Genomic DNA, 27,148 nt, shown 5'->3' with positions numbered 1-27,148 from the left:
AGGAGATGTGTGAGTTTCAGCTTGTCACATATGATTCATACTGATGAGAACGAGCGATGCCTCTCAAGGTAAATACAAGACGCAAGTTGCAAGTGCGTGCATATGCAGAATTAGGTGTTGTCTCTCGTGCCTGCCAACACCTTCACTTATGGTATACGGAGGCCATCCGTTAGCGTGAGACATTTAGCAGCCAATGAAAGCGAAGCTTGGCATTGATTTTGATCATCTTGTCCACAACATCATGCATCTCTGCTTGCGCCTTCACCCCGAGACGGAGAGAGCTGCCAGGACCGATACGGCCTACGAGCAACCTGGTCTTCAATTGCTGGCCGGTTCGCTCTCAATCATTCTGGCGTTGTGCATTCGTCGAATCCACGCATTGACGTCACCAGCTGCTTTTCCTGTTCCTGCATGGAATTCCTGAATCGGTCCTCGCTCCTCATCACTCCTCGCACAGAGTCGTGGTGATGTAACGACGCGTATATTGCAGGTACATTGGCCATTGACACGCGTTGACGCCTCGTAGATCATCCACCGAGATGGCTGGTATGGACAGGTCTTACCTTCTTTCATTGCTCCCTGTTGTTGCTCTCCATCCTCCTTAATTGCATTGTAGCTAGCTAGCAGTGAACATGGCAGAAGACAAGCAGCAGCAAGCTTCCAAGAGCAAGAATGGTAAGCACATGATTCAGTCTTACCGCACAGCACTCGCTGATGTCTCCCACCAGTGCTCGGCCAACCACTCTCCTGGTTTGCGAAGGGCGAGGGCTACTACAAAGATGGCTACTGTCACCACTCAGCTTCGGATGACAAGCAACCACGAGGCAACTACTCCATCGCGGCCACCTTGACTCACTCTTTCCTGCAATCCGAGTACGGCGATGACAAGCCCTACAAAGGCCACTCCGCCGGCCAGAAAATGTGCCTGTCTGCGCACGACTTCAAGAGTGCCGTGAGGGAGATGGGTCCGGATACTGGGCCCAAGGTCGATCTGAGTGCGACGGACGAGAGGGCATTGGAGGTCGTGAGCTTGGACTTGCTGAAAAATTATGCTGCGAAAGGAGCATCGAAGAGTGAGAACAAAGGTGCAGAAGGTGCGCAGGGCAGTGCCAGACAGGGTGGAGGAGCACAAGGGGTGAAGGTGAAAGAGGGTAGCCAGATTGGAGGAGACCAGGGCCAAGGCTCCAGAGACAAGAGTCAGAATGTAAAGACGGACGCGAAGCCGGAGGGAAGCGGAGGGCAGAAGGGTTGATGGGTGTTCGACGGGAAGAGAAGGGACGAGCTGCAAATTGATCAGTATTACTACAGTGAACGGCATCTTTCAAATCCCAGCTTTGAGTGAGCTTGGTCACACTGACGTGCAAGCAGATACGGACTAACAGATCGTTCCTTCCAGCTCAGCAAAGTTCGCAGAATTGGAACTCCAGTTCGTGGCTGACCGACGACTGACCAGTGACCACAGAGATAGGGAAGCACGCAGCCTAGATCTTTGCACATTCTCCGCGGATCGCAGCAGAACGAGACGCTGGATCACACAAAATATATCGCTCTCAACGACTTCTCCAGACCTGCGTAACCACACTCACCCACCCGACGATCTTTCTCCGCGGATTCCTGCATGATCCCAGTTGTCCGACAGATAGACGACTGTGGAAAGACTGGAGCGAGTCGTCTTATCTCCCTGATATGATATGGGTGAACAAACGATAAGACCTGCAGCTAGCGTCGCTTGGCGTTATGGCTTGGGAGATAAGTCCGCTACGCTGCTTGCACGCACGGCTGGAGCAAAGCGTAACCTGAGCCAAATGCTTCTTTCGAGTAGTCTGGGCTTACGATGGCGCAGTGATCGAACGCAACAACGCGGCAGAGGATCAGCGGAGATGTTACGCTCGAAAAGGCGCCACGATGTTTGATTTACTTGGCGAGCGATATGGGCGCATTCAATGTTGTGATAAAGCGTGGTTGCGGTGCTGTTTTGCACGTTGTGAGGCATTCTACTTCGACATAGCAGGATAACGGCAAGATGATTGCGATATCGAGCTTGTGGAGCGCTCCAACGATCAATCCTATTAACCAGAAGGCGCGGAGTATCCCTGTCCTGAACCCGGTCAACAAGTATGGCAGGGTGTTCTTTTTCTCGTGGTTTGGCTTCTTCATTGCGTTCTGGTCGTGGTAAGTCAGGAACCATCGTCGATACACAGTGATGTTTCAAGGGTGAACCGACAGCTGACTTCTCATTCAAGGTACGCTTTCACACCACTGCTCAGTCTGACAATCCGAGCCAATCTCAACCTCACGACGGAACAAATCGCAAATACCAACATCGCCGCATTGACGGGCACACTTCTCGTTCGTTTCGTGGCAGGACCGTTGTGTGATCGATTTGGACCACGATGGACGTACATCATCATCTTGCTTGCGGGCTCCATCCCTACCGCAATGGCTGGCTTGGTCAACAACTGGCAAGGTCTTCTGGCATTACGTTTCTTCGTCGGTATCCTGGGAGGCACATTCGTGCCATGTCAGGTTTGGTCGACGGGATTCTTTGACAAGAATGTGGTTGGGTCTTCGAATGCGTTGATCGGTGGTTGGGGCAACTCTGGTGGTGGAATCACGTACTTCCTAATGCCTGTGATCTACGACAGTGAGTATCATCAGTTACTTCACAGCATATTGTAGGGGTGGACAGCTGACATCGATCACAGGCCTCCGCGATGACCAAGGTCTAAGCTCGAACGTCGCATGGCGCGTAGCGTTCATCGTCCCTTTCATCCTCATCGTCTCCACGGCTGCTGGCATGCTCTTCCTCTGCGATGACACTCCAACTGGAAAATGGAGCGAAAGACACGCTGCCGCACAACAACTCCAACAAGGAAGAATCGTCGACATTCCCGTCACACCAAGCGACCGAAGCACTCACTCAAACGACAACCATGAAAAGAAAGGAGAGAAAACAACAGACCTCGAACAACACTCCAACACCCACGATGTCCAAACCGGCCAAACCATAGAAGTAGCACAAGGCGAAGTCGTCATCGCTCCAACCCTCAAGAACACCCTCCGCATCCTCACATCTCCTCAAACTCTCTTCCACTGCGCAACATATGCCTGCTCCTTTGGCGGCGAACTCGCAATCAATTCCTACTTGGGAGCTTACTACCTCAAAAACTTCCCAACTCTCGGCCAAACTGGTGCAGGCCGCTGGGCCGCCATGTTCGGTCTCCTGAACGTCATTACAAGACCACTAGGTGGAATCATCGCCGACATTTTGTACAAATACACTTCATCCCTCTGGATCAAAAAAGCCTGGATCGTATTCGTAGGAATTGTATCCGGAGCTTTCCTCATCGCGATTGGATTGACGGATCCAAGGCAGGAGAGTATGATGTTCGGACTCATCGCTGGTATGGCTGTGTTTTTGGAAGCAGGAAATGGAGCGAACTTCGCTCTGGTACCGCATGTGCATCCACAGGCAAATGGAGTTTTGAGCGGAATTGTAGGTGCCGTGGGAAATCTAGGAGGTGTCATTTATGCGATTGTGTTTCGGTATCATGGGACGGATTATGCGGAGAGTTTCTGGATTACGGGTGTCATGGTCATTGGGTTGAATTTGGTGTTGTGTTGGGTGAGACCTGTGCCGAAGGGGCAGGTTGGGGGAAGGTGATGGCTTTCCTCGGAGACGGGTAGTTGTGGAAAAGAGTTTGACGATAGAGATACATGAACGTGAATGATTCTACGACTTGTTGGCCAACAGAACGGTAGCACAGTCTTCGTGAAGCCTACGACCTCCAGTGCTGTCTCCTAGAGAGGTATTCGTACCTGCGTGGGGTGTGGCTCTGCTGATCCTCCAAATTCGACATGTGTTAGCTTGTTTGGATACCGTAGTAAGTATTGAGGTCGCGTGTTGCTCGTGAGGCGCAAAGCCGTGCTTGGAACGCGTATCGCCTGTGCTGCGAGGTGCTTAATGTAAAGTCTTAGCGGTTTTTTAGTCTCCATATCGTTCGACCTCTCAATGCCCGGAACACCGCAGATGTGAGAAGTTGGGGATGTGATGTCTTCATGATACAAGCATCTTCATGATAACATTTCCGCAGTAGCAGTAATAAACGTACACGGTATATCGCATATGTCATTGTTCATGGTCCCGTTCGTCTTCTTCTTTTTCCGTTCCTTTCCATCTCATCGCATCGCGCCTCAGAAAGTGATCCCCATTCTACCCTGAATTGCGCCATGCATGCATTGATTCATCTCATTTCCCATCAACCTCCACATCTTGTCTCCTATAATCTTTCTGTGTATACCCTGCAGTGTTTCTACACAATCATTTGCGCAACTCCTTGTCCGCCCAATGTCTTGCTACTCTGGAATTCCTGCCCCTTGAATCCGGCCAAAGCATAGAATAACGCGGCGATGAGCAACACAATGGCAGCGGCGATCAGACTGGTGGCTCTGGCGATGATGCTGAGCCATTGGATGATAGACATGACGGCGTAGATGCCAGCGCGCATATAGTTGGTCGCGAATCGGCGAATGAATTCATCGAACTTCGGCGAGGTCGGGCAGATTCGGAGGAGGAGAGGGACCTCGATGAAGAGTATTATGAAGGAGCAGACTCTGTACATGCGTCAGTGGGTGGTGGAAGGGCAGGAGTAGGTGGGCTGATATACAGGCAGATTACGCTGAAGACAATAACCCAGTGGAAGTTGAAGATGTTGGCGATGCCCAGGGCGAAGCATAGAATCATGGCAATGATGCCCGTCCTGGTGGGAGTTAGTTCTGTGCATGTCGAAGATGTGGTCGTGTCGTGCTATTACCATTGGCCATATATACCTGATTGAGTTGACTGGTCAGTATGCGTTGTAGTTCAGACGTGTGCAATTGCAGATAGACTCACTGAAATTCCTTGATCGGAACTCATCGGCGATAGTCATTGTGTCTGTGTGCTGTTGCTTCTCTTCTGCTGCTCCTGGCGCAAGTTGTGGACAATGTCGACTCGGATCTTTTTTGGTCGAAGGCTCCGGCTTATTGACAGCTTTACCGGACGACGAAGCTCAGTCTGATATCTGTGGCAGGAGAGGAGCAGGCTGCCAGGTGGATAAGGCAGTCGTAATGGGCAATGGCGGTGCAGGAGGAAGGACGGAGAGGGTTCGGTGGATTGTGCCTGCCTGGAGTTATAAAGAGCTGGGCGAGTGCGCAGTTGCTGGCTGAGTGAAGCTTGCGCAAGACGACAACACGCCGAGCGAGCGCTGATCTTGGCTGCCTTCGGCCTCGTCGTCAGGGTCCACTCTTGCCAGCTCCACTTCTCCACGTGGTCGCATTGGGCCCGGCTGACTAAGACCGCATTTCGCCAACAATAGAAACAACTGCACTTCTCTTCTCTTCTCTGCCAAATACACTCAACGACTTTCAGTCGCCCATTTGGAGAGTCTTGGAGCTTTCCAAATGGACCAAGTAACAAGAGCACCGATCAAATGAACATGAGGACGCAAAGTCAAGCGTTTCGATTCTACGACTATTCAGGACTGAATTTTCCCCTTTTGTGTCCAGCTTCGTGAGGGCGCACGGCTTGCATTCACTCAGACCAAGCGCCGTGCCTAAAGCATCTCGCAACATTCTTTGCCCTCGACTCCGAGCAAACGTCCTCAATTCTGAGTCCTCCGTTTCCCGCATCGTCGTTATTCATGCGTATCAGTATCTATCGTCGGGCGCACCGAAGCGATGAACTTGGCCCTTGGCCGCCAGCTCGTCGTGTAGCTGCACGAATGCTGGAACCGGATCCGGCCGATCAGATTCGTCCTTGTATTTCATCGAACCGCCTATGATGAGCAGAACCTCTTGAGCTCGCGTCATCGCGACATTGGCCCGACCAGAATCGACCATGAAACCTGGCCATGTATTAGTACACGCCCAAAAAGCCTCAGGTGTCACGACCGACTTACCAAGATGATCAGCTGATTGCAGGCAGCCATCGATAGTGACTACCATAGCCTCCTGGCCTTGTGCAGCATCTATCGTGAGCACGGGAGGGTACCACGACTTGTCCTTGATGCGACCAGCTTCCTTCTCTGATTTTTGATGCTTGCGGAATTCCTCTTCGTAGGTGTTGAGCTATGCAAGATCAGCATGTAGGGCTTCAGAGACGTCTAAAAGACAACGAACCGCGTGAGTGTAGCCAGCGATAAGCATAACTTCCTTGGACGTACGCTTTCCGAAGTGCTCCTGGAGCTTTGGAAAGATCTTGCGCATGAACAGAGAAATGTGCTTGGGAATCGCGAGCGAGCGTTTGTCCTTCTCGATCTTTCCGCGTGGCATTTCACACCAGTGCAGTCGGGCCTGATGCTCGGTTGCCGTCTTTCGGTATTGTTTACGTTTCGCTTCGTTGGTAAAGGTACTGGCCACAATGCGATGAATGATTTTGCGTAAACCGGGCTCCACTTTCTCAAGGTCCCGTCTCGTGGAGGGCGCGTTGATGACCGTGTTGTCGTAGAAGACTCGACTCACGAAGCCGGCAATGGACTCATGCTATCTCTCGTCAGCATAGATCAACCACGGAGTGTCTGCTGCACAAACCAAACGATGCTGAATCGTCAAGGGGCTGCTCGGGAAGCCTTGGCGAAGTAACCGACCCATCAAAGACATGCTCAGACGATCATAATACTGATTGTACTGGACGTCTTTGTTCGAGCAAGTATTGATCGGCCCAAGTTGCCTGTGAGGACGTCAGCAGTCTGTGTGGGACTCAGTATGGGGAGACTGACTTTTCATCGCCGTAAAAGACCACCAGATCGGGCTTCTTCGGTCGACCAGGCGACGTAATGGTGTTCCAGATCGCAGGCTCAATCTCCTTTGCTGCTTCGTCAACGAAGATGCCGAAGCACGTCGTCTTCTCCGCCACAGGGGAGCATATGGCCTTCTCTCCATACATTTCTTCGGCTTCTGCGAAATGAACCATCTCTTTGCCGCGGACATTGCCATTGGTGGTCAGTAAGATCTTGGTGACGCCGATGAGGTGACCCTTGCAAGCCTCATAGACGCGCTCGAAACGCTCGCGCTCTTTGGAGTCGCGCCAATTTACGGAGCCTGCCTCCACCTTCCTCATGTAGATGCGCATTTCCTCCCAGACATTGACCAGTTCCTTCTTGTCGCTGGTTACTGAAGTGTCATACCTGAAAATTCCATTGTTTGCCTCGTCAAGCACGCCCTTCTCAACGGACATATCGAAGGCGTCCACCTTCTGACACATCTTCTTGAAAATCAGCTCTTGGAGAGAAGTAACGTTTCCCCCTTGGTGTCCCGCTCTTTTGTAGAACGCTTGCTCTCGAGTGAAATCTTCGATCTTGAAGCCTCTGGACGAAGGATACAGCCGGTGGATCCGCACATCTTTCATGCCACATTTCTCAGCAAAAGGTCGCAGTTGTCGCACTTGATGATCAGCGTTCGCATTGGCGGTCGTCGTGCACAAAGCCCGGCCGCCCAACTTGACAAAAAACATCGCTTGTGCTGCATGTACGGTGGACTTGCCAGTCCCGGCGGGTCCGCTGATGAGCTGTAATCTCCCTCGAGCGCGGCGCATGTCCTTTAGGGCTTTCCACTGTGACTCGTTCCAGTTATTGCATTTTTCAAGCCACTCTTCTGCCTTTTCGATCGTGCGCTTGGGCACATCGAGACTGGCCACGAAATCAATCTCTTCCAGATCCTTGTGTAACTGATTCTTCAAAATCAAATGCCATTCCGCGTATGGCTTTGAGCAGACCTTTTCCGTGGCATCGAGGAGGGACTCGTAAAGAAAACATTCCTTGTGCGGGCGCAGTTTCTCAACACGGTAGTAGCGAATCACGGCAGCATCTGGGTCCTGCAAGCGACCTCTGAAGAGTGCATAGTCGTGGGATATGACGACGAAGAATGCGTCGTGTTTTGGCAAACCCATCCGTGTAGTGTCGTGATATGCTCGAATCGCGACATCTCGCTCATACTCATCAAGCTCAGTGTCCTGTCTCCACGGACCGTCGATCAGAATCTCGATCTCCATCTCTTTTGGTAATCTGAGATGCTGGTCTTCGCCTGTTCCGCCCAGGGTCTTCATTGCTGGGTCGAACTTCATCGCCAGTACAACAAAGCCGTGAGTGTGGAAGACAGCTACCTGATGGTTCTGGCATCTCGCAAAAAGCTCCAGCTCCTGCTGATGTTCGTGGCATGAAACAATATGCGTCGTCAAGAGCTCAGCGCGAGCATGAGCAATTGAACTGAAAGAGTCACCGCTCCTCAACGGTGTCATAGGCCATGGATTTGCCCCCTGCATGAGATCGAGAATTTTGGTGAGGTCCTCAGGGTTCTCCGGAAAGTTGCTGAACTCCGGCCTTCCAATGGATGGGAGAAGAGGACCACAGCCTCCAGGCAGACGATCCATCACTTTGTAGAAAGTGGCGAGATTTTCTGCAGCAAGCTGGCTGGTGCAAAGATCGGAATGTAGCTTCTGCTTAGCGGTCGCACGTGCCAATGACTTAAGGATATTGAAGAAGGCTCGCTGCTCAGCATTGAATTGTGGGGTGACATTGAGGCCTTCGCTAGTTGCACCCGTGGACGTGAAGTCGATGGAGCAATCGACTACGGGGAACCCTGTCTAGTAAGCATAAGTCTCTTGCGAAGACGCAATGACACGTACCACGCTTGAACTGGAAATCGAAAAGCTGCTTTCCGTCGCAATCGTTGAAGTGGAAGTCGAGGATGACAGTGTGGATCACTTTCCGAGCATATTGGCCAACTCCCATGAAGTGCGCTTTCACTCGTATCGCCGGCGCTGTGAGCTATAAAGATGTCAGCACTGGTCAACAGACTAATATTAGCTCGATACTCACTCCGTCCACCAGCTGTAGCCAGAGTTTGTATCCATTGTGTCCCCGAAAAGATTTGGTTGTACGTAGATGGGTGCAGTGTCGAAACCAACATTGCCGATGCGGATTCTTGCTGGTATTGGAGTCGAGAACGTGCTCAGCTCCTTCAACAAATTTCTGTGAGCGAACTTTCCGTCGTCAAATCTGTAAAGTTCCGCTATCGTCGATTTCTCGGTAATAGGGCCAACCACGACGGGGTCCTTGACCAGGTGGCCGTAAGAGAGGGCGGGATCTTTAGGAGGTCCTGGGGTCTCGTTGACGGATGAGGGTGCCGTGTCGAAGGAGTCTGCATCACTGTCGCTGCTGGCGCTCGACATCTTGCAATATGCGGCGCTTGACGCAGCTCAACGATGTATGCAGTGTTGTAGACCTCGAGTGCCTGTGCACATGCCACTTCGGAAGCTCAAGTCGAATTTCGAACAAGTGTGCTTGTTGTTTGCTGAGAAGTGCGCTAATGCGCGCTAGCGGTGAGAGCACGCTGCCGCCTGAAGTGAAGCTTTGTCCTGCGCTTCCATGTTCACAGGCGAGAGCTGCGCCATCTGAGGAGACAACATGCCCACTCACCTCCAAGTACTCTAGCTGCGGCATTGCCGCATCACTCAAGGGGCGCGCAGCCCTCCCAATTCGACGCCATTTCACTTTCATGGTGTTCGATGGCATGACTCTACACTTGTCTCGAAGGCGAGCGGAGGCCGAACGGGAATGCGTTCTAATGTAGACTCATGTTCAACAATGACTTCTTGTGCAACTCCGGTTTGTGCTTGGCCTACTCAGCCGCTCGAACGTATCGGGCAGTTTTCTCTCGAAGCTGTGGCTCGTAGGTCAGCTCCAGATCACGAATACAAGAGCAGATTAGCACGAGAGCAACGCCCAAACGATCGCCTCGTCCACGCCTTATCTCTTAAGTCACAAAGGAATGGGGGAACACGTCTTAGCAATCAACAACCCGAGTTTTCAGAGGTATATCTCCCCTAACGCCTGATCCCATCGCTCCATGCTTGCACATAGTCCGTCTGCCGTATGGTTCGTGACTCGTATCGTCTCGCAAAGTCATCTTGTGTCCATCATTTCTTGCCACTCTTCTTAATGCCCTGCGAACCCGTGTTCAGCGGTCCCTTCTTTCCTGCTACGGCATTTCGGGCCTCCTCGAGCTTCTTCTTCTCTGTTGCCAAATGTCAGGTCATTGTACAGTGTCGTGCACACTCAAACACCATATACCAGCCATCTGCTTAGCCTTGAAGGCCTTGTCATCTTCATCCTCCTCCACGGCCTTCTTCTTGGCCTTTTTGTTGTGGATTGGGTTCGTGCCGGCTGTTACAGACACCGATTAGCATGAAACGTGCATCGAATGGCGCGAGAGAGTCTAGAACGTACCTCCCTGTCCTGAAGGCATGGCGAAGAAGGTGTGTGAGCAGAAAATGCTGATCAGTGTCTACGATGCTGACGAGAGTGGGTTTTGGTGGAGGTGGGACGTTGGTGGGCAGTCCGGACGGGAGTGGCTCCGGCGAAGCGACGCTGCCGATCGGCCTTCTTTCACTTGCCGGACACTGCGATCGAACTGTGAGGTGCTCCAGCGCAGGCCTTTCGCATCGCCCACTCCTTCGCCGCCGCACCCTGCCATTGCCACTCCCATCTCCGCCCCCGACGCTTCTGCGAACATCGCTCCGCCCAATGTGCCAGTCGCGCGCATCGTCTCGCCGCGTCCAACGGATTGTACCCTGATCGCCTGCATCGCGCGCTGCACGGCCATCGCCCGATCGCAGCTTCGATCCTCTCGCACCACGACACGAGCACTGGTCTCCATCGTCCGAAGCGAGCGTTTTGGCGGACCACACAAGTACCTAGGCCGCAATGCCGCCTCCTTCGCATACACAACACCTCCCTCCGGCACACCCGGCCACGCGCCAGCGACCTAAGAGCCCCAATCGTGTCCTGGCTGAGGCAGAAGCGCAATGGATCTTTACCGACGAGGAGCTGGCCAACGCGCCTTCGATCCAGGACGGCATGAGTGCAGATGATGAGAGGGATAGGAGGATCAAGGGCATCAACTTCATCGTGCAAGTCGGCATTATGCTCAAGCTGCCTCAACTGACATTGAGCACGGCGAGCATATTTTTCCAAAGATTTTTGATGAGAGCGAGCCTGGCCAAGGAGCGAAATGGCATTCCCAAACTGCATCACTACCAAGCGGCGGCCACGGCTTTGTTCTTAGCCACGAAGGTGGAAGAGAGCTGCAGGAAGATGAAGGAGTTGGTCCTGGCCTTTTGCCGCGTAGCGCAGAAAAATCCCAATCTGGTGGTAGATGAACAGAGCAAGGACTTCTGGAGGTGGCGGGACCTGATATTGCACAATGAGGACCATATGCTGGAGACACTGTGCTTTGATCTGACAGTGGAAAGCCCGCATAGACAGCTCTTTGAGATGCTGAAGTTCTATGGCATCGAACACAACAAAAGATTGCGAAATTCTGCATGGGGCTTCGTGACGGATAGCAACAACACGCAGTTATGTCTGTTGATGAGCAGCCGGACGATCGCAGTCGCCAGCCTGTACGCAGCATGCAAGTTCTGCGAAGTGTCGCTGCCCGATGACACAAAAGGCAGGCCATGGTGGGAGACACATCACGTTCGGCTGAAGGATATCCGTAGGTCGGTGGAGTATATGCTGTCCAACTATGACGGCACAGCCAACAAGGTCAATGGAATTGCCGTGACTGCGGGCTCCGATGGGAACAGCTCTATCTACGCAGGGCTGACGACACCTGGAACTGACGGAGCGAACGACGATGACTGGAACAGGACGAGAGCACCCGCTTCTGTGTCACCACTAATGCCGCCAGGGAGCGATCGGCGGCATAGCAATGCAAGCAGTGTCGGCGTCAAGCGCGAGCGAGAAGAGGAGAAGCCGGCTGTGAATGGCAATGGCAATGGGAATGGTGTGCCGCGAGAGGAGAACGGATCGAAACGGCCTAAGATCGAGACGCACACGTCGGGTGGAATCGATGGCTTCAATAATGACAGCCAAACAGACACGATGACTGTGCCTGTTCCAGAAGCTGTCGCCGGTGGCGGAAAGGTACGAGGACTCAAGGAACAGGAAGAAGCAATGCGTGTTGACTTTGGAAATAAGCAGGCCGAACTTGATGTCAAGGTACAAGACCAGCAGCAGCGCCCCGAACCCATGCAGGATGTACAAGCCTCCGTCGATGGACCTGCCTCGCACGCCCCTGTTCAGAAGCCGCAAGATGACGGAGAGGTCAGCGAGGAGGGCGAGTTGGAAGAGTAGCTTGCTTCCCTCAGAAGACCTCCCCTCCGACGGTAGCGATGGACGGACTCCGACCTTGGCTGAAATCAAGCGGAAGATTGAAACCGGGCACCCCATTTCTTACGAGTACGAATTGAGCGAAGCATAGCGAAGGCGTTTTGCAGCAGCGATAACTGTGGCAACTACTTTTTTGGATCATGCAGGTCTGTTTGCTGCATGATATGCGTGAATTTTGGAGCACCGAAGGACTGAAGCGCTTTCGGATAGGAAGGAAATTTGTGAATCGAAGCGTTGCGTGCTAGTTTGGGGGACTTTTGAGAACTGGCTTCTGAGAATACTACTAGATACCCAAATGGCATGATGGCGTTTCTTTGAGGCGCGATATGGTTGGTCATGACGAAGGCGTTTCTATGTATTGGTAATGAAACGAAGAACTTATTGCAACTGGGCGTGCCTTATGTACGGTGTGGTGGGATGTGGCTTCAGGTGAGAAGATTCATCTATCAGCTAGGCGTAGGGATTGGCGTCCGACAGCGAGACTGTACTCTGCTGACTCAATGATGAATCTTAGAGAAGGCCCTGCCGTGCTTCGACCACGAAAGCTCGAGCAGGTCTTGGAGCAATTCGAGGACCATATGCATAAAGCACCTTGACGCTCGGGAGCCCCTAGCGTTCAAATTTCCCCGGTCAGACCTGGAGGACATAAGTGAAATCCTCACCACGCCAACTGTTCGAGCCATCCGGTTGGGAGGTAAGCTTGTGCATGCGGAATCTCACAAGACGCGAGAGTCGCTCTTGCTGCATGAGCTCTTGACGCGCCATCGCACGCGTCGAACCTCTGCCCCACTCTGCTGCCTATTCAAGATGCCTTTCTCCAGACATTGCGGTCTGCTGCAACACAAGAACGAAGTTCCTCGACGGCATGGCTTTCGGCGACCAATGCTCAGTCGCAAACGACGAGGGCGAGTCGTTTGAGTCCCTGCAGCACGATAACCACGCACGACTGGGTCGCGCTCGAAGAGTCGAGGAAGACATGGCCGCGCAGGGGCAGAGCGCTCCAAGCAATTCGACTGAGGGCCGCATCGCCATTCAGACACGCAACACAGGGAACAGCTTGCGACCGCCGCTTCACGACGCGTCCGACTCGGCTTCTAAACTCACAAATCTGTCCGCCTCTGTGACACAAACGGTGTTCGAGACGGCAGAGCTACTGGAGATGATCATCCTTTTTCTCCACCCAAAGGACATCCTCACTGTACAACAAGTGGGCCGGGAGTGGCGTGACGCTGTCAATGGATCGCTGAAACTCAAGAGAAAGCTGGGAATTGAACTCGATGATGTGAACATAGTTCCATTCTATTCGCCACTCGACCCCGATCCAAGCAATTCAAGCGTCTTTCCATGTTTTTTCTTCGGCGACCGCCGACGCCAGTTTCGATCCTATACAGACGAGTCATTCAGAGAAGTCAGAACTTCTGTGCCGAAGACACTCGAGGTAGGTCTTATGGTGGGGTGGCCAGGAGACAGACACAAACTACGCGTGGGAAGCCGTTGTCGTACCATGCGTCTCTGCCACCCGCCTCTAAAGTGCGCAACGATTGAATACTCCCGACAAGGGAGCTGTTTGAGAGGAGGGGGCTACAGAAACACAACGCTGGACAAGCCAGATGGTATCACTGTCGGAGACGTGCTGGATGCGGCTGAGGGCAAATATCTTGAGGCAAAGTCTCTGCAGCCTCCGATAGAAGATGTTTCTCTTTTTCCCTGCGGCTCGGTCCAGCTGAGTGAACACGATCCTATTGTGCAGGAACGCGAGGCAATCATTTCGCAAGCGGCGGCGTGTCAGGAAGAGGAAACGTCAGGACAATGCCGTCGGCTATCAAGCTAAGATCTGTTTGCGGCCTGATACCAATCTTATGACCGCCGAACAGCTGCTGCGGATGTCCTCTGGCAAGCAAGTGTCTTGGCTATAGGAACGCGATCATGCAGCATGTACTGGTAGTTAGGGCTTCTTTCTGAATTGGCTTAACCTCGCTGTTCATGCATGTGAGAACGCCTTCTTGGTTGAGCAGTTGACCCTGTACGGTCATGTCGATGCACTCGGACTTGCCGGGTTACAAGATCAGTCACATGGGCGCTTTCACCGGCGACAAGCGAGCATGTGTCCTTAAAGAGACGGCTTGACCAATCTCACACCTTCAATTCCACAGTGGGTGGTCGATAGACACACTTTGCGGCGATCAGGACCTACCAGCATGGAAACAGCTCGTCTGGATGGCTACACCTGTCATGTTCGAATGAAGTGGACGAACTGGGGTTATCGAGATCCAATGTCGAGCGGTCTGGATCAATGGACTCTGGCATGATCGTCAACGGTCAAGACTTTCGGGACGCTGCATGTCGAGGCTTTTGATAGGACTGAGAAGAGTTCGCAACTGTACATTGTGTCTATGATCCCGCGTCCGTGATCGTGGTTCTACAAGAAGCTTAGTCCAATACCAAAGCTCAACCCCTTTCTTCCTTCTTCGCCTTTCCGTATGATCAATGGTAAGCTAAAATTCACTTCGACTCTTGCCGCGGGGTGTGCATACACCAGTCCCACACCTGCTGCAGCACTGGGCAGGCTTTTGCCCAGGTCACCGACCGTTTTGACCAAACTGCTCCCCACATCGCCAACAGTCAAGGCTTGCTTCTCATCCCTGCCGCCGGTTCTGGTATCTTGAAAAGCTAGTAATCGTCCTCCATTGACGAAAGCTTGGAGTCTGAGCGGCGTGTCCTTGCCTACTCGAGGTAGAGGGAAGAGAAGAGAGGCGCCTCCTGCAGCATATACGTCTCCTCCTACAGCATCTGGACCGTCTCGAGGTCCAAGGCCAGAGAGTCGGAAGCCTCGTACATCTGTGGGTCCACCCAGCTGAAAGCGGTCGTTGATTCTGCTTGGACTTGTCCCATTCTGCCCAGAGAGAGGCAGAGGAGCTAGGAATCCTCCACGAAGGCCGGCAGTGAAAGAAACCCCACTGTCGCCTTTCACACCAGGTATAGGAATAGGTACTGCAGCTTGACTCTCCACTTCGTATTTCGCAAACGCAACGTCACCAGCCAGTGGTCCCACGCCCGCGAGCTCAGACACTGCTTTGAATAGTACACCTCTCGAGGGCAGCATGGGCGCATCCCGCGAGTCGTATGTGAGAGTATGCGACAAGCTGGACTTGAAGCTATCACCCGCATCTCCACGGATTGTGGGTGAAGCCTTCTCTGCCAGGCTTGTGACTTGTCTCCAGAAACCACTGTAGCCAAATTCCTGATTGGTGAATGGTGATGTCCGCCACAAAAGCTTCGTCTGCCCACCTCGTAGAACTTCCTCGTGTGATGCCCATGGTTTGATGGTACTGGACTTCAATCCTCCAAACTCGAGACGCAAGTCAGGATTGGAGAGAATGGGTGTGTCAAATGTAGCGCTGTAGGTCTCTCGCGTTCGTGTGCCCAAGCTCGCATGTCCGTTTAATCGCTCGCCTCCACCGAATATGTTGCGCAGTACGGCGTTGACGTAAGCGCTCCCTTCTGCTGTGCCGGCTTCGGTGCCGGTCTTGATGGTATATCGCCCCCTCTCTTTTGCTGTCACGAATACGGCATAGTCGGTCGGTGTGGTGCTCGGGTCGGTCGGCTCGGCTTTGTCGATGTAGGTGGAGATTGGTGCTTGGAAGATGTCGAGACGGTTGAGCTTGTCCACTGCGTGGGAGACTTCGGTGAGGGCTTCGCGGAGAGTGTAGTATGCTTCATCCTTGCGGTTCTTGGTGAGAAGAGGGTCGAAGATGCGCTCGAGAAAGCCGTGGCGCGTGTGGGTCGCGTGCAGCACTTTGACCGAGGAGATGGTCACCGGCGCCGTGGAGTTGAGGGAGATCTGGCCAGCACGAAATCAGTCGCGTTCCGTGTCGACATACGTTGAGATGTACTAACCAGCTCATGTTGGCGCTGTTCGGCCTTTTCATAGGACGCATTCACGCGGTCCTGGATCTCCTTCTCGCGCTGTTCCAGCACTTTGGGGTCAATGGGTTTGCGAAGCTGTTGGAAGACCTGCTCATATGTCAGAAAGCAGCCAAACAGGCAATTAGGGGATCGTATACATCGTCTCCCAGCGGCGACGCGGCCATCGAGGTGAGGACAAAGTGAAAAAGATGTTATACAAAGCCCAATGTTCATCTCCTCCAGCTCCCAGCTTGGAAGTCGAGCTCCGCAGACAAGCCTTCGGAATCGTATTGGCTAGCTCGCGGATACACCCCTGTCTCTCCCTGTTGCACTCTGCTCTCTCCTACAACATCATTGCCCTACGGAGTAGCAGCCTCACGTAGCACTACCTTGGGCTACTCGCTTGAAAGCAAGCCTCACTTCGCGGTTTGTAGAATACGCTGCGGCGATTCATGAGACGCTCGTTTACAGGCAGGAACATCTGGCAGTGGACTCACGCCTGCTGATCACAAACCACGCGAACAGGGACACTCGGGCACGGAACAGACACGAAAGACGCGAGAATCTCACTGCTGATCGAAGTTCATTCTCTTGATACACGCGTATGTACAATGCAGCAGATACTCCTTTCTCGCGTAGGATTACAGCAAGCTCATCATCATCGTCGCATTACACAAGCAAGACCAAGCACCGAAGTCTCCATGTTCAGCACAAGTCACCACGCTTGGCCTTGTAGCCAGGATCTCCGCAGGCAGTGAGGCTGCCGACGCAAGTGCCGTTCTTGCAGGATCCAGAAGGAGTCGCCCAGCCCCAGAGTGCAATCTGCTTGCCATTCGAGAAGACTTGTGTCACGTTGCCGGCCTGTATCTCCGAATCAGCTGGGAATCAGATAGTCTACATGATTCGGACTCACCAAAGTGCCCAGGCAAACATTTGTCGCGGGGTTGCACTCGATCTGGAATGGCAGCGGAGCAGCACCAGCGAGGTCGGCGGATCCATATCCATGCCCGTCCTTCATCCAAGCTGAGATAGTTGCCTTGCCAGCTGCGCATCACTGTTAGTGAAAGAATTGTTCATGCCATCTTCATTAACATACTGAAGTTGCCGCCATCGGTGAGCATATTCTCAATCTGTCCAGATACAGAAACGGTACACTTCTGGTACTTCGTGTCGCACTTTGCTTCAACTGCAGGACAGACACCCGTTAGCATCTTCATCGATTGGCTGATATTTGAATTCAACTTACTTAAAGCCGGGACACTAGCAAGAAGCCCACTGACGGTTCCACCGGCACCAGCAACTGGCCCCAGCACAGGATCAGCAAGACCAAGTACTGGACCCAGAGCTCCGGCAGAGTTGCTGCTGCCTGTTGTAGTCTTGGTCGCAGTCGTGGTTGCAGCCTTAGTGAGACCGTTTGATGTGCTGCCAATCGGAACTGCAGAGCCCGCGAGATGGGTGCCAGTCAGGCTGGAGACTGTTCCCAAGACGCCCCCGAGAAGAGGCAAGCCGAGACCCAGCGGGGAACCAGCGATGAGCAGCGCAATGTTGGCGTTGAGATGCATGGTGCTGTGTGGGAAGAAGCCCTGGGGTTGCTGCGAATGGTGCTGAAGAAAGATAACGAGCGTGTTGATTCTGCACTGACAAGCATGTACAGATGCAGATCAACTCCAAGTCTTATACAAGCGGGCATCCCATGCCGCGCTCTCGGTGCCGTGGCTACAACTCTGCCGTGCTGCGCACCAAGAAAACAGGAGGCGACGTCAATTGTCATCGCTCTCAGCCATCCGGCCGTAGTCGAACGCCTAGTATGACTATTGTTACACCCGATGGTCAGAGCATGCGAGCAAGGAATTGGCATCGTGACCCTCGACTCAGAAATTTCCGATGTCAAAGCCCTTGCTTGTGGCAGGCTTGAAGTCTAGATCTGGTTGTTCTTTGGTTGGCGACTGATCTGTGCAGCCACGCGAGCGGCACGTTCTGTTGGGCGAATATGTGTCATGACATATCTTTCTAAGCGACGACCGTTTATGTCTTGGCGTTTGGAAAGCGTTTGAAGTATATTCGCTGACTCGACAGCTACCCGTTATGGCATTGGGTCCAGACATGAACCAAGACGCATGACTCGGTCTCAATTGACCCGATTTTGCCTGCTTTATGGTGTCAAAAAGAATGCGCATGGTGGCTGTGAGCTGTCAAGCGGGCAAGCCGAACGTGTTGGGGTGCGTAGTAATTGACTACGTACTATTACGGGACAATGCAGGTTTTATGGATCAACCTGGCATTATGCTACTGAGATCGATGGCTGGCTCATCGACAACTAACCCATCAGATCCGTCATCACAGTCCCCAAATTGATCTTCTACGGCCTCGTGGCCAACCCGGTCATGGAAACATGCCGACCGTTCAGTGGCGTACTGGCGTAGTGCAGACCAGTCATTGCACATATGCCACTGTCCGTCGCCGCTTGTATGGTGTCCAAGAGTGTAAAGGGGCGTGGCGTCCGCGTGGCACATGATGAATTGCCGAAAAGCATCGAAGCAGTGTCTGACATGCTGGACAGGCAGCGTCAAGGGAAGTCCAGCCTGGCTCTCGAAAAAAAGTTTCCGGACAATTTTCAGACAGTGGAGCTGATGGTAACTTTCGAGCAGGTACAGGGCCTTCCCTCCGTCTTCGGGAACTGCCATCGACGGACTCCAGTTGTTCTGTTCTGCATATTCGTGGTCGACAGCGATATAGCCGTGCGCTGTATTGATGTCGTTCCAAGCTGATTCGCTTTCTGTGTAGTTTAGGGAGCTGTACCTGGTGTACCAGTGGAACTGGACCGGCCTTTGAGGCAGCTTGTGCACAGAAGCAATGTTATCATGCAATGCTTGCTTTGCGGTCGAAGGAAGTGTCGATGATGAACGAAGATTCTGGGCGTGATCGATTCGAAACCATGTAATAGCCCAGCCAAGACCGAACACCAGATTCGAGAGGAGCAGTAACGACGTGAACAACCAGCTCAGGGCGTGTCTGCGATGCAGTTTTTGAGGAACATCGTGGCCAAGCAGTGTCTCCTGCTCGATCGAAAGTTGTTCTCCCATCGCTAACTTGGTTGTTAGTTGGTGATTAGGACGATGACCAAGTGCATTCTTGTCACGACGAAAGGTTCCAAATGGGCGAGTGTGATCTACGACCGCAAGCCCGTGTCGGGTGTATTCCCACGTGCGTGACGTGGGAAAGGAGCCGATGTGGCGCAATGCCGACAATGCCGAGTCATGAGTCCTCCGTATCTGCATAGTCAGCTTGCTGGCTATAGTGGAGACACCTATTACCGGGAGTTTCAAAGTTGGTCCAGATTCTATACGCTAGTATAACAGAAGGCGTTCACGATGCTGCAAGTGTCAAACCACGCCACAGAATTCTTCCGGATCGAACCAGAAGGAGTAGTTCCAGGACTTCCACCCGCGTCGCCTGCAGGCGCATGAGCAAAAGCGACACGCCACACCATTTGATCGAACTGAAGTATGGTACAGTGCAAGATCAATCAGGCCGACCGTTGAGAAGAGGAGTCCAGATCAGACCTCCGTTGGGTTGAACAATGTCTCCTGGAATTCATCTCTGACATAAAGCAGAGCTGTTCGCATCTACTGTGGTGTGCCACGTCAGCTTTCAACTCGCAATCATGTACGCCATTACTGAGGCCAGCACGCTCATTCTTACCTTGGTCTTGACCGTCTTGGCCACCCTTGCCCTAGGCCTTCGCTTGTCTCAAGGGAACACCGGAGATACCTTCAAGTACCGATGGCATATCGATGACTACCTATGTGTTGCAGCCATGGTGAGTGCATCTTCGACAGGATGACTTACATGCAAATCTGACACACGAATGTAGATTCTGCTCTACGGTAGCTCTGCCATAATCTGTTGGGGAGCATCTGAGGGCGCCGTTGGTTCCCACTCAAGCCCGGAGGACGTCGAGAACTGGTACACGACGGCCGGACCTGCTTGGATCGTGCTGGCCAAGACATTCTGGGTCGTGTTCTTCCTGCAACCATTGCAGCTTGGGCTGATCCGACTTGCAATCTTGTTCCTCTATCGTCGCTTCTTCGGATCGTACAAGGCCTTCAATGTGGCTAACTGGACCTTGATTGCCATCGTCGCTGGCTGGACAGTAGCATTCTTCTTTGGCCTGCTGTTCGATTGCGGAACAAGTTTCAGTTCCAACTGGGGATCACTGGGCGAGATCGCTGAGAAGTGTCCCTTTGGTTTCCTGCCCACGGTCATATACACCATCCTCGATGCCTGCCTGGATCTGTTTGTCCTTTTACTGCCCATTCCATGGATCTTCCAGCTCAACCTGTCCTTTTCTAACAAGATATCAATCACATGCTGCTTCATGCTGGGATCTATCGCAACAGCGGCTGCATTCGTGCGAATGGCAGTCTTCATTCAGACTGGTATTCCCTCAGAAGCCATGAATCGTACAACGGTGATGGGCCTTCCGACCTACGATGTCTTGGGAATCGTATCCGCTGAGGTCTTTTGGACCATGATTGAATGTACAGTGGCTCTAATTGCTGTTTGCCTACCGGCGATTCGAAAGGCGGTCGCGGGGAGCACGTTCGGAAGGGCGTTGGGTCTGGCGACTCTGTCGAGAGTACTCCGAAGCATGGGCTCGTCGAAGGGTACGAGGAAGAATGACTCTGAAGTATCTAACGGCAACTACAGACCTTCGTCAGAGTGCGGAAAGATCGATTTTGTCCACGTGGTCGAGGTGAGTGATGCGAGAGTTCAGAACGCGTTCTGGTTGCTGACCTTTGACTACAGACTGAGAAGAGTGTCGTATGATGAGCTGGCAAATCATAGTGTCAGTCTATGAGAGAGAGGGACTGGCTGCTTACGGTCTTTGGGCCGCATGGCTTGAGCAATTTCATTTCCCAACTCGGTTGGAATAGAGTTACAGTTGCCATATTATTCTGTTTGCGGTCCAAGTCGGCGACGGCAACGCTCGTATACATGTATCATTGACGATGCCCCATCGCACTTCATCGCGGTCTCATATCTGTGCTCGCTGGAATTTCTTATTCCTCGTTCGCTCTCCAGGTGCTCATCTACCCTGTGCGCGCTGCTCCACAGAGGACATGCATCGTCATTCGGATCTCTTGCTCACATCTTGAAGCCGACGCATATCGACTCTCGTTGCCGATGAAACATTTCGTGCTCTTTCCTCTGCCATTCTCCGAAGCTCTTTCTTTCCTTTGCTGACATACGGGTTACAGTATTTCTTCGATCAATGATGGGGCCAACGCCGATGGAGGGCTAACCATTCAGAAAGCATCTGCGGAGTAGATCGGACAGTTGTAGTGAGGATATTCCATGACCAGGGAATGGAAGATATGAGAGGAGATATCCGCCAGATAGGGAGTAGGCGCGCCGCGCACGAAAGCTGGAAAGAGCAGAACGCGGCCCATGCATGCATCCACACATCGGAGATACATACAACAAACTGCCGCGTCGATCATTCCATGGTATTCTCACGCTAACAACAATGTCTGGCCGTCCATTTGATGAGTCAAATGGCGCACGACACAAAATGGCCCCCAGCGAGAAGAAGGAAAGCAGGAGGGTCGGGGTCCAAGAGGCTGAATTCATGTGCCGTCTCTTGTCTTCTCTGGACTCTCTGGCTCTTACTACAGTGGTCCTTCGATCTAGCTCCTAGGTTCTACGCAAAGGTTGAGCCCCTAAGCATTGCTCACTCTGGCATCATCAGCAACCACACTGGCCCACCAATGATTCTTGGAGCCGAATCACTATATACGCAAAGTGCCTGCGCTTGCAACAAAGCTCCAATATCACTCCTCTCACCAGGTGCTTCCCATAATTGCACCTTAGAATTCCTTGTGCTACCCCAAGATTTTCGGACCGAATTTAGGCGACAAAAGGTGACAATGCTCGAAGGAATTTGCCTCCACGGCTGAGCTTTCGCTTAGCCGTCAAGACAGCACCTCTCGTGCATACCACCGGAACTTAGTCCTCGTTCAAATAGTGAATGGTTTGAGTAGATGGAACCCGCATTGGTGTGCAGATGGACTCCTTGCACAACCCCTGGGCATCGCAGGGCATAACACCTGAACTTTGATCTCGGGGTCTGCTAACACGTCTCTTGCAGCCTGCCTGGACAACCTTCAGAGAATGCGAACTGGGTCTTGGCTCCAATTCTTCCTCCCAGGAGGTACAGCTTGAACAGCACACAGTAAGCAGAAAGAGATTGTCCTGCATGCTATCGAACAGGGTAGCAGAGTCAAATCTAATGAGGAGATCATGGCGTATAGCCGGGGTTTGGTCATCGGTAAACCGTGACATCGCAATAGTCGTCGGCAAGCGGCTCGCTCACATTCGGCCTTGCGTAGAGACTCCTCAGCGACACTGAACAAGAGCTTTGATTGGTGGGTTCACAGGATGCCATGGCGATTTGATTGCGAGTCTGGTCTGTGCCTTGCATCAATATATTGCAACTACTGCTATCGTCTAGGTACGTGTGGCGACGGCTTACATGCGCATGTCGAAACCCGATGTGCCACCACAGGTCACTCTACAAGCAATGGAGATGTCATGCTGACCAGTGCCTCAGCTCAAGGGAGAAGAATTAGCCGCAAGTGCACAGTACGCCTGACCTCTACGATTTACACGAAAGGTTGTCTTCCCCCGCCACTGCAATAATGCAAAAACCATCATCAACAAGGCTGGACGCCCCGCGGCAAATGTTACACTGCTCTCATGCGAGGATGCGAGCAGCCGAAAAGAGGCAGAACATCGTAACCGGGAACGGGCTGAATCTCCACTTAGGTATGCAGGGCGGCAGGGCCGATGGAGGCGAGCGGTTAGATGCCCAGTTGAGCATCGGCACCATGACGCTGACATACAGCTGGACAGCACGGCTCTTTCTTGAGATTTCTTGACGTGTCCAATTCGAGAACGGTTCCAAGTATGTGAAGGAAGACCAGAAATGGACAATACGTATGCCATGTGATCCAAGAATGCAGGACGGGCTGGATGGGTGTTCTTTCGCCCGCGTCTGATAGATCACGTTACGTGATTGGACGACTGCGGCACTGGACGGTGAAAAATGGTAGCTTTTGACGACGCTGAGGGATGAGGCATGTGGTATCAAATCCAGTGCAAGGGACTCCACTTGTTTCTGCGCTGCATGTCATAGCTGTGCCGCATCCAAGCTGCAGGAAGGCAAACCAGGAAAAAGAATTCCAGCTCGAGATCTTGATGATGCATTCAGGCGAGAAGTATCTCTCGGAAAGTCGCATCGCTTCAACCTGAACGCTACATCAGCACAATGCAGAGACAAAGCCAGAGCAAAGTTGACGGAAGTCAACCGGCGAATACGAACGACTACAGGAGGTTGCCAATCGCCCATATTCTCAATGATCAGGGTGTAAGCTCCTCCACTTCGCTTGGTGAGGTGACTGACAGCAGCTGACGGGTAGCCAGAGTGACACTCAAGAGAATTAGGTCATGGAAAACCAATCGATGAAAAATGAACCAACGTCTTGGAACTGGTCTCGCCATCCGCAAGCTTTGCTTACCATTTGGGATTATCACAACAGCTGGCAGATGAACCGAAAGCGACTGCAGGATATGGAGCGTGTTCGAGAATTGGAACAGCCGCAGGAAATACCGGAGCTGCTTGGAAACGTGATGAAAAGTATGCTGGAACGATTCCCTGAACTGGGGGTCGGTGAAGTGGTGCTATCAGTGGACTGGATCGTAGACACGCTGGAGGTACGACGATATATCGGGGACTATCTGAACTGTCCTTCATGACAGTTCAGATGCTGTTAGGACTGCATTGGAGGAGACAACGAGCAACGCGAGGCAGCAGAAGGCGTAGAAATGCAATGGGCCGGACCTTCGGAGCGTCATGAGCCTCGCATCTGGCGCATACGATACGGCAACATCTTTGGAATGTTTGTTGAGCTCTGCGCATTCGATGAACGAGGTCCAGGGCATACTTTCCGACATTGCAGAAGACGTGGGCTTCGGCGAAAGGCAACCAAAGCTGCAGCGAGAAGGGTATCGAGGATCCGGGGACCACAAAACCGTTCAAGCATTAGTATTTTGTTCATACAATTTGACTGCAGCAAGCGCAGTGCTAATCTGGCGCGTTCCAATCTATCACGATGGCATGGAAATGATCTTCGTTGAATTCGAAAATTGCAACCTTCTTTTGCCAGCAAGTCAGTTGTAAAGACCAATTGAAATGGATCGCAGATCTTGAGTTTCCGAGGACTCTTGTAACACTTTAAGACCACGCGAATGTCTGGTTCAGATCGGAGCGCGAGAGAGCGCCGACTCATGCTGTAGCCTGTTTTGAGGCTTTTCGATGCTTCTATATCCCAGTCAATGACTGTAGATACACCCTGCAAAATAGTCCTGCCGCAGTGTGAATACGTTCAACGTGCTAAGACTTGTGGTCCAGCCTTCCTTTTCCGTTGATGTGCGAATTTGCCACCAGCACCGTGTTGTCCTCAATCCATAATTCTTAGTCGACGCAGCAGAGTTTCGTAGATGTCTTGCCCACAGCGAATGGCGGCCGATGCTCCAAGGGGAAAAGGCCATACCTTTGCCTGTGCTTTCATATCCTGTCTTGACTTCGGCCGGAAGGTTGTGCTAATGCGCAATGCATCTCCTCACTGTGAGGCGAGACAAGAGCGTTTGGAATTGCCCCTTGTAAATGTATCAGCTGTGCAGTCTTTTTGATAGTATGCAGATGCACTGAACTCACGGCGTATCACTGTTTATACCTGTCAATCTGAGGGATAGGCTCATCGTCATATGGCTCCATATCGTATTCGTCCATCAATATATCGTGTACATCGTCCCGCTGACAGCAGTACGCGATGAACAGAGCCTCTTGGGCTCGTAAATCTGGCAAGCGCAGCGTGGCGATAACTTTTGCTTACCAGTACCGTTGCAGCCCAGGCAGATTATCGCGGTACGCCATAGCAATGTGCGCAGTCCGGTCCTCGCGGGCTTCATGGGGCTTTACGTCCAGCCGAGTCGAAGCTGCCATCTTAGTGTGGATGCAATGGTGAGTTTGCGGTCAAGCGTAGCTTCGTTGGTGCAGCAGTAGCAATTTTGGTGCGGTGTTCACAGAGTTCAGACTTCAGATTCCCGCGCTTCAAGATGAGTAGCAAAAGAGCAATGGTTCATCAGCAGATGCGATCCCATGGTCGCTATCTAAATATGTTATTGCTCCCACCTGCTTGAATTTCGCATAACCGCGGTCTGCGAATGCAGGAACACAACGATGCGAGTGCTCAGGTGATACGTATATTCTGCAATGCAGGAGTCCGCAAGAGATGGCAGGCAGCCGATGCGGAGATATAGGATAACTCGCAATGCACGCAGGAAAGGCTAAGCTGCTGTGATCCTGCAGTAGAGAAGTATCGATGGCACGAGCGGTGCTTGCGTGACAGGTCGCATGAAACGCGGCGGCGCTGCTTTCATGCAATAGTGCATGAAGTCGCGTGTTACCCCCACGCTGGATGGCCGTCAAGTCTGCGCATTGTCGCCTTGTGCAGGCTTGATGATTGGTATAGAAGAAACGGCCCACGTTCTGCGATCGTTTCGAAGCCACTTGGTGTCACCTTCGGCACGGTTTTGATGCGTAAGCTAGATCGAAAGGAAAAACGCCCGTGTTGGGACGCAAGCCTGAAAACAGGCAGTCTTTCCGGCTTTTTCTCAAGGTCATAAATGGAACCAGACTATGCTCTCGGCGTCTTCTCCTCGATTGAATCCTTTGCTGCCAGCGGGACCAGGGTACAGAGCGGCTGAAGGGCGCGCAAGGCGCGGTCTTTGCAGAGCGGGGTCGTCTTCAGCTGAGTGCGAACACATGCGCGAACTGGTAGCGTGGCGAGGTCTTGCGGCGATACGAGGTCATGGGCATAGCTGAATGCTTGTTCGAGAACTGCGAGTGGTCGAGTGCCGAGTGAGAAGAGGAGAGTAGTGTTCGCTCGGCATGCTCGGGTCCACCTCGGGATCCATGATCTCGGTTTCGGGTACAATCGTTCAGACAGCACGATCGAAACAGAAATCTCTCGTTCTTTCCTTGCCTCGACAAGAGGCGACAGTGCCCCGTAGTAGTATACGATCCGAGTCTGCAGCGATCAGTCTACTTACAAGATGTCGACTTCGTCCTCGGCTTCAGCGGCTGGAATGCAGGATTTCCTGAGCTGCTTTTCCGTCTCCGAAATTCTACACCCGCTCGATGATGACGGGGCTTCTACAGAACGGATCTCGGAGCGAAAGGTTCCTGCAAGCCTTGATATTATTGAGCCGGATCCGGAGTGGCCTACTTACTTCGACATCTTCAAGTCTCGTATCACATCCGCGTGGGAGTCGCAACAAGCTGCTGAAGATGGAAAGCAAGTCAAAATTCTATCAATCTCTCACGTAGGCTCCACAGCTGTCCCAGGACTTCCTGCAAAGGCAATTATAGACATTGATCTCGTCCTCTCGGAAATCGCTCGTCCATTTGAACCGTTCTACGTTCCCCGCCTTGAAGCTGCAGGCTTCCAATACCTTCTCCGCGAACCGAGCTGGTATGAGCACCGTCTCTTTATCGCTTCAGAGCCCATCTCCTGCAATCTGCATGTATTCGGCCCGCGATGCGCAATGGTTGCGCGGCATTGGATCTTCAGAGATTGGTTGAAAGATAACTCAAGTGATCGCGAACTGTATGCGCAAACGAAGAGAGAGTGTGCGCAGGCGGCGAAGGAGAAAGGAGTGGGTATGCAGGAGTACTCGCGCAGCAAGGATGCGGTTGTAATGGAGATTTTGACAAGAGCTGTCAAAGGCGCAGGCCTTGCCTCTGGGGAAGAATGAAGCATGGCGAGTAGATCCGATCGAAATTTCGCGACCCTGGTAGTCCCTTCGGAAACTTTGATGGTTTCAGATACTTTCCCCTTCCAGCTCTCAGAAGTCTGAAGATTGGACTAATAGACTATGGCCAAGGTTAGGGAGGGTAGTCCGAC

The 27,148-nt window shown here is 52.5% G+C and overlaps 11 protein-coding genes across 11 annotated transcripts; 5 read left to right on the top strand and 6 right to left on the bottom strand.

The window, feature by feature from the left end:
* Positions 1 to 632: 632 nt before the first annotated feature.
* RHO25_003063 (uncharacterized protein) lies at positions 633 to 1,252 on the top strand (the record flags this gene model as incomplete). The annotated part of the gene is made up of 2 exons (XM_023598590.2): positions 633 to 675; positions 729 to 1,252. 2 exons carry the CDS (start codon positions 633 to 635, stop codon positions 1,250 to 1,252), a joined length of 567 nt encoding a protein of 188 aa, XP_023456234.1.
* Positions 1,253 to 2,023: 771 nt separating this feature from the next.
* On the top strand, positions 2,024 to 3,664 carry RHO25_003062 (uncharacterized protein; the record flags this gene model as incomplete). The annotated part of the gene is made up of 3 exons (XM_023598589.2): positions 2,024 to 2,172; positions 2,244 to 2,644; positions 2,706 to 3,664. 3 exons carry the CDS (start codon positions 2,024 to 2,026, stop codon positions 3,662 to 3,664), a joined length of 1,509 nt encoding a protein of 502 aa, XP_023456231.1.
* A 649-nt stretch (positions 3,665 to 4,313) lies between these two features.
* On the bottom strand, positions 4,314 to 4,931 carry TVP18 (Golgi apparatus membrane protein tvp18; the record flags this gene model as incomplete). Its single annotated transcript, XM_023598588.2, has 4 exons — positions 4,314 to 4,614; positions 4,668 to 4,760; positions 4,815 to 4,830; positions 4,895 to 4,931. 4 exons carry the CDS (start codon positions 4,929 to 4,931, stop codon positions 4,314 to 4,316), a joined length of 447 nt encoding a protein of 148 aa, XP_023456232.1.
* Positions 4,932 to 5,688: 757 nt separating this feature from the next.
* RHO25_003060 (uncharacterized protein) lies at positions 5,689 to 9,208 on the bottom strand (the record flags this gene model as incomplete). The annotated part of the gene is made up of 7 exons (XM_023598587.1): positions 5,689 to 5,885; positions 5,940 to 6,108; positions 6,160 to 6,522; positions 6,571 to 6,709; positions 6,759 to 8,604; positions 8,663 to 8,804; positions 8,945 to 9,208. The coding sequence occupies 7 exons, from the start codon at positions 9,206 to 9,208 to the stop codon at positions 5,689 to 5,691; spliced, it is 3,120 nt and encodes a 1,039-aa protein (XP_023456229.1).
* Positions 9,209 to 9,955: 747 nt separating this feature from the next.
* Positions 9,956 to 10,284, bottom strand: TMA7B (Translation machinery-associated protein 7B; the record flags this gene model as incomplete). The annotated part of the gene is made up of 3 exons (XM_023598586.2): positions 9,956 to 10,053; positions 10,110 to 10,202; positions 10,266 to 10,284. 3 exons carry the CDS (start codon positions 10,282 to 10,284, stop codon positions 9,956 to 9,958), a joined length of 210 nt encoding a protein of 69 aa, XP_023456230.1.
* A 458-nt stretch (positions 10,285 to 10,742) lies between these two features.
* RHO25_003058 (uncharacterized protein) lies at positions 10,743 to 12,176 on the top strand (the record flags this gene model as incomplete). Its single annotated transcript, XM_023598585.2, has 2 exons — positions 10,743 to 11,966; positions 12,024 to 12,176. The coding sequence occupies 2 exons, from the start codon at positions 10,743 to 10,745 to the stop codon at positions 12,174 to 12,176; spliced, it is 1,377 nt and encodes a 458-aa protein (XP_023456227.1).
* Positions 12,177 to 14,631: 2,455 nt separating this feature from the next.
* On the bottom strand, positions 14,632 to 16,303 carry RHO25_003057 (uncharacterized protein; the record flags this gene model as incomplete). The annotated part of the gene is made up of 3 exons (XM_023598584.2): positions 14,632 to 16,053; positions 16,110 to 16,226; positions 16,277 to 16,303. The coding sequence occupies 3 exons, from the start codon at positions 16,301 to 16,303 to the stop codon at positions 14,632 to 14,634; spliced, it is 1,566 nt and encodes a 521-aa protein (XP_023456228.1).
* Positions 16,304 to 16,823: 520 nt separating this feature from the next.
* On the bottom strand, positions 16,824 to 17,680 carry RHO25_003056 (uncharacterized protein; the record flags this gene model as incomplete). The annotated part of the gene is made up of 4 exons (XM_023598583.1): positions 16,824 to 16,979; positions 17,032 to 17,162; positions 17,215 to 17,304; positions 17,365 to 17,680. 4 exons carry the CDS (start codon positions 17,678 to 17,680, stop codon positions 16,824 to 16,826), a joined length of 693 nt encoding a protein of 230 aa, XP_023456225.1.
* Positions 17,681 to 18,388: 708 nt separating this feature from the next.
* On the bottom strand, positions 18,389 to 19,201 carry RHO25_003055 (uncharacterized protein; the record flags this gene model as incomplete). Its single annotated transcript, XM_023598582.2, has 1 exon — positions 18,389 to 19,201. The coding sequence occupies one exon, from the start codon at positions 19,199 to 19,201 to the stop codon at positions 18,389 to 18,391; it is 813 nt and encodes a 270-aa protein (XP_023456226.1).
* Positions 19,202 to 19,782: 581 nt separating this feature from the next.
* On the top strand, positions 19,783 to 20,948 carry RHO25_003054 (uncharacterized protein; the record flags this gene model as incomplete). The annotated part of the gene is made up of 3 exons (XM_023598581.2): positions 19,783 to 19,938; positions 19,993 to 20,874; positions 20,928 to 20,948. The coding sequence occupies 3 exons, from the start codon at positions 19,783 to 19,785 to the stop codon at positions 20,946 to 20,948; spliced, it is 1,059 nt and encodes a 352-aa protein (XP_023455512.1).
* A 5,349-nt stretch (positions 20,949 to 26,297) lies between these two features.
* RHO25_003053 (uncharacterized protein) lies at positions 26,298 to 26,999 on the top strand (the record flags this gene model as incomplete). Its single annotated transcript, XM_023598580.1, has 1 exon — positions 26,298 to 26,999. One exon carries the CDS (start codon positions 26,298 to 26,300, stop codon positions 26,997 to 26,999), a length of 702 nt encoding a protein of 233 aa, XP_023455511.1.
* Positions 27,000 to 27,148: the final 149 nt, after the last annotated feature.

This window comes from Cercospora beticola, chromosome 2, assembly GCF_033473495.1.
Source record: "Cercospora beticola chromosome 2, complete sequence".
Taxonomy (NCBI): domain Eukaryota; kingdom Fungi; phylum Ascomycota; class Dothideomycetes; order Mycosphaerellales; family Mycosphaerellaceae; genus Cercospora; species Cercospora beticola.
The sequence above is the reverse complement of the archived record's forward strand: the minus strand, read 5'-3'. Positions and strand labels throughout refer to the sequence as shown.